The 10,880-nt window shown below is 41.3% G+C and overlaps 1 protein-coding gene across 1 annotated transcript; it reads left to right on the top strand.

The window, feature by feature from the left end:
- The first annotated feature begins 6,955 nt into the window (after positions 1 to 6,955).
- Positions 6,956 to 10,505, top strand: LOC116399426 (serine/threonine-protein kinase SBK1). The gene is made up of 4 exons (XM_031876581.1): positions 6,956 to 7,001; positions 7,971 to 8,135; positions 8,560 to 8,762; positions 9,399 to 10,505. Exons 2-4 carry the CDS (start codon positions 7,973 to 7,975, stop codon positions 10,062 to 10,064), a joined length of 1,032 nt encoding a protein of 343 aa, XP_031732441.1. The 5' UTR covers positions 6,956 to 7,001; positions 7,971 to 7,972; the 3' UTR covers positions 10,065 to 10,505.
- The last annotated feature ends 375 nt before the right edge of the window (positions 10,506 to 10,880 follow it).

Here is a 10,880-nt window from a genome sequence, read left to right as displayed (position 1 = left end):
GTGTGTGTGTGTGTGTGTGTGTGTGTGTGTGTGTGTGTGTGTGTGTGATTGACTTACAAGACGAAGCATCTGTCACTAAGAGTTGGACGGCGAAGATGCAGTTTCTCACGCCCAAGAACCCTATACCCCGAATCATTACTGGTAATTAATAAATATTTTCTCCCACAGTGGTTGCTTACACGCCGAGTGTCTGAACCACGTCTATAGTTCAATGTGTGCTGCTGGGGTCAAGCATTTCACTCTCGTCAGATGGGCAAAACCACTCTTGCACACGATGCACTGACACACATGCCATATAAAAAGAAAGCGCTTGTGAACTAAGCCAAATGACTGAAACATCATGTACAGGGCGATTTGTCCACGTACAAAAAGAGTGAAGTCACAAGTTGAGATTAATGGACTGGCCGCTGTACAGAACAGCTGCCAGATATGGGCTGTGATAAACGCGGGCGGCCCTTTTGAAAATGATGACATGTTAATGTGATTTCACGCAGGGATATATTTCTCAGTCTTAGCTTTCGAGCCTCGAACTAAACGTCATGTGTCGTTCAGCCTCCTGTTTATTTGGCTATTCTTCACAGCAGCTGTGTGAGACATGCAGTTTGGGAGGAATTCCCCATTCAACACCCCCGCTGCCTGTTCTACTCACAGTTGGGGATAAATGGTTCAGAGTAAAAGTAGATTGCATTTGAGGGAAATGTCCAGTATTCAAGGTATTTTTTAAGCCAAACTATATTCTGAACCATTCGCAATGTTCAATCATTGATGCATTGAAGCTGCTTTATCAATATTTTGTAAGAATGGATGAATTGACAATGTGAAGGTGACTATACGGATATTGATAAAGAACCCCCTAAGCAGTATTGAGTATTGACTAGTGGTAGTATTAATAAATATCCTAACGATACTCAGTTCCCCTCAGCTACATGTCTGTGTGTTTTAGTTCTTCTGAGCTGGTTTTATGAACTGCAACTTTACTGTTTTGGTTCAGTCTCATCGCTGTTTCCAACAGCAGCCAGATGCTAAAAATTACATTTACATGTATCTAGTGACCAGAAGCATAACATGACAAATGGATGCTTATGTTACACCTAGTCTGCTAGATTTGTAGCCTAAACCGGTAACTGCGATATCATCTTCATAAGGTGATTGGTGTGTCAATGTTGTGCTTCCAGTTTGTTGTGCTGTCCCCAATTAATGTATTGTAGCGGGCCCTTGTGACACCACACCTCAAAACACAACGCCTAATCTTTTTAATTTTATTTCTTTATTGTGTATTTTTCATGAAAATAATTGATTACTGAACAATTATTAGTAACTACTGCCACTCAATGTAGTAGAATGCTGAATTCACGTACTTTAGTCAGTCTGAACTTGTTGCACTATCATGACAAGCATGTTGCCACTAGTGATGTCAATGCTCTCCGGCAGAAGTACAACTGTGGGAGTGTGTTTCCACAGCCTGTAGATGCCATTATAGGAAGTAGGATATGAGAATTACAACAATGGCTACACATGGTAACCATGGTACTATGAGCACCACCACATAGTTGCTGAACTTTGCTGGACGTGTCTCGGCTATTAACTTTTCAACTGACCGGCTGGATGGTTTGTTGACACAGAATCATCTGGGAAGCCGTCATTGGAAACTGGGAAAAGGCAGGCGCTTCCAAAAAATAACTGCAGCATCTACGGCGACCTCTTTAGGAGCCACCATTGTTTCTATCTACGGCGACCTCTTTAGGAGCCACCATTGTTTCTATCTACGGCGACCTCTTTAGGAGCCACCATTGTTTCTTTGAACCAACAGAAGTGTTTCTGTGTTGTCTTGCACACTAAGACATGCACGGAGCTGCCAATAGCTCCTCACAGGATGCTGACTGGTCCATGCACTAGCTTGCCGCACACAAATTAATTTCCGTGTGACATGTGATCCAGTGATTCTTGCATGATCTCGTGACATTGTGAGAATCCAGCTGCCGTGCAAGGTTAAGTCATCGGTGAAGAGAGTATTAAAATGTCCATCAGAGCACTCTGCCTCTGGTAGAACTACGCTTCAGAATCAGAATCAGAATCAGCTTTATTGGCCATGTATGCTTACGCATACATGGAATTTGACTCCGGTTTCCACTCCGCTCTCAATGTACAAACACAAATGTAAAATAAACAACAAAAAAATATATATAAAGAATAAAAAAACAATGTTCGATTCCTTACTCTGCTGTAGATCTACAGTTCAGCCCTGTTTTTTGATTTATTCTTATTGAGATTGGAAGCAGGACATATGCTATGAAAGTGTCCTGGAAACCACCATGTCTTATCTACTTCTACACCTGCACACAAGATTCACACAAGAGTCTGACATTTGGGAAACTATGCTTGTTTGTAATGCTACATAAAGTGTTCCTGTAAGATATTCACAGATTTCTTCAGAGAACTGTGGGCACTATGAACTTGAAGACACCCCAGCTGATTAATTAGGCACACGTTAGGCCCCATTTCTCCTGATGAACTTTCCATGATGTGGTGGGTGGAGCAATCATCAGTTGGGTTTGATATTCCCTCCAGTTTGTTTTGGAATTGATAGTCTTGGCTTCATTTCCACATGTCAAAAACAAGAACATTTTGAATGCCTCCCCAATATTAATAGTGGAAAATAGCAATACTCTGCTCACTGATATCCCTGCACTGACAGCTGAAACTAATTGATCTCAAAATGTTTGCCAAAGGAACTGCAAGAACTCCTGGTCTGTCCCAGCTCAGTAATTCCATACCAGTGAAACTATGAGGACAGCAGTGGTACGGCGATGGGATGGGAAGTTGGGATATGGACCCCGTCTGGCTCCTCGAAGACTCTGCACCATCCTGCGATGTAAAAGATCCCAAATATGACGTGACCCCATGTCTGTGGTGACAGCGTAACATGATGATCAAAAACATCATAACACGTCCACAACACAACTTCAATCACAGCAGCCTCACACAGCCTGACTGAGCACTCGGGAGGGTTGATGTTGGTGGACTGCTACAGAACATAACAGGATGCTTTTAGGATCCATGTAGTAGAAAAAAATAGATACATAAAGGTGGATCTAAACTTTGTCTCAGACTATAATTAGCTGTTTTAAAAATGTAAAACCTTGTCTGACCACTTTCCTTGGATGGGTCACCCAAAAGAATCTACGCTTTATTTCCAACAAAATGACCTTTGTAGCTTCAGTGAAAGCCAACAGCCCTGGACTGTATGTGACTGACACCTCATTAACCCACCACAGCCCTGTAGAGACCAGCACACCAAAGTATCTGTTTCTTTGTACCGGTAGTCCTGCTCATGTGGGCAGAATAGCTAGCAGAGGTCACAGTGTTGAGTGAATTAGCTGTAAACGAAACACAGGCCAACACACACGCACTCACAGACAACGACACACTTACTCGCACACAGGTGCAGACAACACCCCATTAGGCCTGCCCGAGTTGTGGGCGACACCTCAGGGGATTTGTCTGTGTGAGTGCCACAGCTTGAGTGCATTCATGGCTTCCAGTTCAGGGCCATGTGTTGAAGTGGAAAGTTCTAATCAACAAGCATTCAATGTTACTCTCACATCCCTATTTATCCTGTGCTGCAAAAACATTGTTTGATAATCAGTGTTACATTTCGAGCCTTTCGTGCAATTCTCTGCAACAGTGTAGATGATGAACATTATGAGCATTATGCCTGGAGGTTGGCATAAAATTGAAAAAGCATACAGAGTCTGGCTCTTCCAAAGACTTGGAAGACTTTTAAAGAAATCTTGGACACTCTCACAACAAGCCTGAGCTTTTGATTGCGTCTCGCATTCCTCCTTTATCTGAATTTGTTTGCAGATGAGATGATGCTATTCAGAGGTAACACACAAAGAAAACCTAACAAGACAGGAAGTCTCATCCATGCTAACAGCTCTGTAATGCCTACTTCACACCATCGGAACACGGAAATTGGTGCTCAAGTGCCATTTATGTGAATTGTTCCCAGACGCATCCCAGATATCTAGCAGGTTAAATGTCTGGGGGAGGGGTGGCCTGTAACATCAGGAACTTTACTGTATGTGTTACATTTGCAACAATGACCAAAGTTGTTGTGGCGCCGAGAAGAAATAGTAAAGACGTGTTTAAACCATGGATGTATAAGTGAGAACAGGTATTTTGTGGACATATATGTGCCAACGACAAGCATAAATACAAGGAGAGTTACGCAGATTTCTTGGAAAGAAAGGGATTACTCCTGATGAAAGATCTTGTATTGTTTGACCCTGTTACGTTGAAGCCTCGACATGCTTATCTAAAAAGAGCTTCACCAAAACAAATAATAAATAAATAAATAATCCTAAGGTATTTAGACAAAGTTAAAGGCTGTTTAGTTTGAACTTGGCTTAAGGATGATGCGGCTGTGGCTCGGAGTTTGAACTAGTCTTCCACTGATTGGATGATGGTTGTGTCATGTGTGTGAATGTGTGTATTTAGATTAGATCCTAATGGGAGGGTTGGCATCGTGCATGGCAGCCTCTGCCATCAGTGTAAGAATGCTTGTGTGAATGTTGACATGTAGTATAAAGTGCTTTGAGCAGTCGAGAAAGGAGATATATATAAATACAAAGTCCATTTAGTATTTACTTAGAAACTTTGACAATGCTAATGCGAATGTTTAGCTGGTGTAATGTTTACCATCTTCATCTTAGTTTCGCATGTAAGTATGCCATCATTTGCTAATTAGCACTAAACAGAAATTACAGCAGACAATGATGGCAGTGCTTTAGTCAAAAGGTTTTGGTCATAAACCAAAGTATTCGATACCATGACTGATGGTGATAGATGAAACATCAGTGTCACCAAATTCATTAGGGTTCATCCTCTGGGCACCATGTATGTCAAATTTCATGGCAATCAATCCAAATGTTTTGAGATATTTCAATAAAAAAACAATATCAACCTTGTGGTGGCTCTTTGAGGAAAACTCAAGGGAGCATCAAAGGCAGTAGGATTCATCCTCTGAGGGCCACGAACATTTGAGAGAAATGTTAAGGCAATCCATCCAATGGACCTAAGTGGTGGTGGACCGAAGTGGTGGACTAACATCAGTGTTGTTGCAGGATAGGATGTTTCATTTCCTTCCACATCAACTTGTATTTGCTTTTCTTCGGTAACTGTAAAAGTTTAGTGCTCTCCAGAAATGCTCATATTCTATTATTTCTTTCATAAGATCTGAAAATTATAAAGCCACAGCGTCACAAGAACATGATTCTGACCAAATGTGGGATGACACTAGTATTACAGTACCAGTGTTTAAGTTTCCTAATGCTGACTAAACCACGGTGTGGCAGGAGCCTTGCAAGGTGTGAGTGTTTGTCTGTGTGTAATCTAATCAGAGCATTAGACCCATGTGTTGTATTTACTGAGACTTGAGATCTCAGCTCAGTGGTGGCAAAGTGGCAAGAAATCCCTGCAAAGAGGTCAAAGGTGGAATAATGGAGGAAAATTGTGATAATTTACTGAAGTAAAAGTAGCATTACTACACTGTACACAGATCAAAATAATAATTAGGCACTGTATTGAAGATGTTAATTACTAAAAGTACTATCAGAAGTAGTCATAGTAGTTAAAAGTACTAAAAGTATCAAAAATAAGCATTTTATTCATAGGCGGAATGCTGCTGGAGCGCACCAAACGCAACTTTTTTTTCACTTTTTTAAGTGAGGAATATCCGGTGGAAAGTCACATGCATGCTTTAGTCACATACATGATTTAGGTGCTAAAAGATCCAGTCGTCACGAAAGCCTATGTCATGTAAGAGAGCCAATAAAAAGAAATGGAACGGGCAAAGTTGTCATATTGACATTTAAGTTGAGTTGATTGATTCACAACGTCAACTAATACACTAAGTAACATGCGAAAGATATTCACTTTAAAAGTTGCCGGTAGCCTTTGACGATGCTTCAGAATAATATTCTCAATATGACGAAAGGTCTGTTATAGTTGGCTGATGTATGTAAACTTGAACAGTCATTACATGGGGCCCCATGATGGGGGCCCTCCGGTACTTAAACAAACAGCACTCTACCCCTGATTTCACTGCTTTAGTTTTGGATCAATATAGAGCTCATTTTACATATTTTATAAACTCTTTAGTAGCTTCTTCTTAACAATTCATGAGATCATATTTTTTTCTTAACTTATAAAGTAGTGTGTATAACAAAGTGTAGCTTCTGATGAAACATTCGGTTCAAGTACCTCAAATTTGTACCAAGCACTTGAATAAATGTTACATCGCACATCTGGAAATGCTTTGAGGTAAAATATTTTACGTGTCTGAGATTAAAAAAAATATAGACGGGAAAAGAAATGACACATTTGCTCAATTTTAGGGATTCAATTTTAGTATTTCCTTACAGTACTTAAAGATCATTGTTTTATTAATTTAATCCAGTTTAAAAAAAAACAAACATCCACGTGTGTGTGTGTGCATGAGCTTATTACATCGTGGTGACCAACCCATGACAGTTGATATCTGTGTCAAAGTTTATGCCAATGCTTTTCATATGCATATGCATTACATATACTTACATCTATATGTGTGCAGCTGATTATAATGTATATAGGCCAGTGTGTGTGTGTGTGTGTGTGTGTGTGTGTGTGTGTGTGTGTGTGTGCGTGTGTGTGTGTGTGTGTCTGCCCTATGCAGGGGCAGTTTATAATCAGCTGTCAAAGTGGGCTCTGTCCCCATCGCAGCAGTTGAGAGCAGAGCTGCGTGTTGGGCAGTGAAAAGCTCCCAGGTCCACTCTGCACGCGGATCCATGCAGCAGCAGCAGCAGCAGCAGTGAAGGTGGAGGACGGACAGGACAGACGTTCAACTGACACTTCTACTACATATTGATAAACTGGATGTTGCCACCTGTTAGCATGGTGGTGTGAGTCCTTTTGTGTGTTTTCAGACTCCAGTGACTTTATTGGGAACCAATTGAAAAGAGGTAAGACGTGAAACTGATCAATATTTAATCATGGTTAATATCACGTAATGTCCAATACTTCTACTATTGAAAGCTATTACTGCTACTGTTATTAATAGCAAATTTTAATAACAGGATAACACAATACGTATGTTATAATATGATACAAAATGTTATATATTATAAAATGCATTTTTGATTTTTTTTTTATCAATTATGGACAAATTACCGCCAGCCAAATGTGTCTAAAACACAAACTTAAATGTCTTTATACATCATCAGTACACTTTGCTGTTATTATTATTCAAGAATTTAAGGATTCAAGGTTATATTTGCCAAATGCACTTGTGATATGTGTATTTGTGGCATACTCATTAAGTCTGCACTAGACTAGTGCTGAAATTAAGAATTTGGGGTAAAAGAGAATGATTGGAAGTATATACAAATATCTCAACATTGAAAATGTCCTTGTGTCAAAACTGTAAGGAAAGTCAGTTATTTAAACAAGCAGCTTTGCTATACAAGGCCCATGTTCTTCCATGAACAAAAAATCAAGTAAATTGTCTGTGTAATTGGGGACATTAATAATGAAATACTATTGCAATTTTGTCACTTAGATAGTTCTTAGGGTTGGGCTATGCTCGAACGGATTATACTCAAACGGAACTAGTTTGTACGACGTGTTGTCTGACCAAGTCCAAAATCAAAAGTATTAACTTGTTCCAATCAGCCACGTTGGAAGATGGTCGAGTGAAGACGACGTGATAATATTGTTTGAGCTTCACGGTGCCAGAGTTTATGACATTTATTGACATGGTTTTTATTTAGTGACCATTTTATATAAATGGAAAGCAACTGACAGGAAGTGATTTGTTAAAAAATGCTGGATTTTTTTTTGGTACAATGTAGGTAGGTAGTCAAAAATCTGTGTGTGTTCATACTCCTAAGATTTGTGTGAGTATTGGTTTTGTCCTGTCCGTGTATGGGTAGAGATGATTGAGCTGGGCCTCGCTGACGGCAGCCTGATTGACGAGCTGATAGAGCTGACGGCACAGAGCCTCGGTCAGCTGGAGATCCAGGAACATTTCAACATCATCAAGGAGATCGGCCGAGGGAAATACGGCAAAGTGCTACTGGTCACACATCGCTTCAGGGGTATGACCGCATTTCCATTTTTGATCTCTTCCAGCGGAGAATGACCTTGTAGTAATTTCCTTATTTTCCATCACCAATTACAGTCATTTAATCATGTAATGAAATGTTTTACATTTGCTCATTCGAAGCCCTCTTTTCCCTCCAGAACAAAGCAAGAACGTAGACATTTATTTAGACAAGAAATGTCTTTTTTTTTTTTACTGTTACAGTTACAATTTTACGTAGATGCGCTGAAAATCCCAAAAATGAGCGTGCAGTCCAATCTGTGAAAAACCAATACCTTTCCAAGACTTTCCAGCCAATGCAAACCGTTAGAGTATACAGCACAGTTTCGCTGAAGAGGCATTACTGACTCAGTTTCTCTAGTAAGACAAAGAAGATGTGCATGGACAGTGATAATAATAACGTAAACTATGATCTGCAGGAACTCCCATGGCCTTGAAAGTGATGCCCAAAGCCTCGACTAAGCTGCAGGGCTTTCTGCGAGAGTACTGCATCTCCTTACACCTGTCCTGCCACCCTTGCATCGTGGGCCTCTTTGGCATCGCCTTCCAGTCCAATGAGCACTACTGCTTCGCCCAGGAGCTTGTCATCGGAAGGGACCTGTTTGCTGTCATCCAGCCGAAGGTGAGTCAAACATTGGCAAAAACAGAGACTGCGGGTGAATTCACAAAGAATGGGTTACGGCCGTTGATCGAGCCATGAAATGTTTCATCACCTGCAATCGCTATCCGTCCCGTCTCAAGGTCTGATTCGGAAATGATGTGGCACTAATGATATTACGGCCCAAACACGCTCATAAAGTTTTGCATCTGATTGCCATTATCCATGTGGCAAAGTATAAATGTTGCCTTTGTAAAAGAACATCGCAGAGAGAAAAAGAAAAATGAAATTGTCAGACAACCTACATATACGTAGGTCCTGAACGGTAAGGTAAAGAGGCATTCCTCAAAACTTACGGCAAGGAATTTACATGTTAAGTGGAGAATCCATATTTAGGGTTTTAATAGTCCAGAATGGTGGGTCATATGGACTCTCTACAGACTTGTTTTTAGCCGACAAAAGAGTGAATTGTGTAGAAATTAACTGTAACAATGACCCTGTGCACAGTACGCCTGAAAGTCTGGAGGCTGGACATTTGGATCCTGCCATTCTTCCTTTCTTTCTTAAAGCCGTGCTTTGTGATGAGCGCTCACTTTTTTATTCTGGCTCCTTTGAAAATGACTCAAAGAGCCCCATCCCTCCTTTGTCTGATTGTTCTAGGTGGGTATCCCAGAATCTTCGGTAAAACGCTGCGTCCTCCAGATCGCCAGTGCTCTGGAGTTCATCCACAGCCACGGCCTGGTCCATCGAGACATCAAGCCTGAAAACATCCTCCTGTTGGACAATCGCTGCTGCCAGGTCAAGCTGGCGGACTTCGGACTGGCCCAGAAGAGAGGCACTCTGATACGCTTCATCACGGGAACCCTGCCCTACATGGCCCCGGAGCTCTGTACCATGGCCCTGATGGAGGGCCAGAAAGAAGTGGCCGCTCCTCCACTTAGCGTGGAGCCAAGCCTGGACACCTGGGCCTTCGGGGTGGTTATCTTCTGCATCCTTACAGGTTACTTCCCCTGGGAGTGCTGCCTGGACTCGGACGACTTCTACCAAGAGTTCGCGGACTGGTGCCAAATGGAGGAGAGACCCAACACTGAGGAGGACGTCCCTCCCTTGTGGAAAAAGTTCACTCCGGAGGCAATGGAGATGTTCGGAAAGCTCCTGGCCCTGGATGTAGGAAAAAGGTGTACAGTGGGGGAAGTGAGAGCGTATGTGGAGAAGGACTGGCTTAAGAAGGTAAATGGGATGGGGCAGCAGCCAACAGCAGAAAAAGTCAGTGCCTCCGGGAATAATCCTGGGTATGGCGAGTTGGAGGTAAAGCCTAATACTTAGTGTTGGATTGCATTTTATATAATCTATAGCTTCTATATGCCGAGACAGCATTTCACATACACAATCAGTGGTGCCTGGTATCAGCCATGTGATTTGCAGCGATGAAACATATGGTGTTTACATTATCGAGACGCATTGTTCTGAATCTTGTGTCAATTCAAAAGACACATTTGACAGCAGGATTCAGACGGCAACATAAAGTCCACAGTAGCTGGAGTTCCTGTCGTAGAATACATATTCAGATCCATCATTTAAGTAAAAGTCCTGCATTTAAAATTGTACTTCAAGGAGTACAAGCAAAATGCTTACTCACTTAACCAACGTATCCTCATATCAACGGTTCGTATGGTATCAATCTCTGCTCTTACCATGTACACAGTGTCTTTAAAATAATACTTAGTTAAGTTTAGGAATAGATTGTCGTTTGGGTTAGAATAATTACGCAAGTTACATGACAAATAAATCAACGTTGACTTCTCGTTTCAAATGGGGAAGAAACGACGGTCTCCTGGGTGAGAGATCCATGTTTGTTGGACCCATCCGCCTCACCTCCCTCCCACGCTGGGTGGGTATTTGCGGTCTTTGTCTTCAGACTCCCTTTTCCATATTTACGTGGATAACATGCAAAATAATTTGGTGGAATATCTACAAATAACTTATTTTTTGTAGGCTATGAATGCTGGATGAGACCAGCCTGACTTAACATATTAAAAGTCAAAATACTTACAGTACATATCGTATAATTTCATTGTTATTACTGATGCGTTGAATGAAAGTAGATTTAGCTGTTTAGTTGGTCAAGGTAGAGCTGATTTT

This window comes from Anarrhichthys ocellatus, unplaced genomic scaffold, assembly GCF_004355925.1.
Source record: "Anarrhichthys ocellatus isolate YVR2014 unplaced genomic scaffold, GSC_Weel_1.0 scaffold111, whole genome shotgun sequence".
Taxonomy (NCBI): domain Eukaryota; kingdom Metazoa; phylum Chordata; class Actinopteri; order Perciformes; family Anarhichadidae; genus Anarrhichthys; species Anarrhichthys ocellatus.
This window is presented reverse-complemented; position numbering and strand designations above follow the sequence as displayed.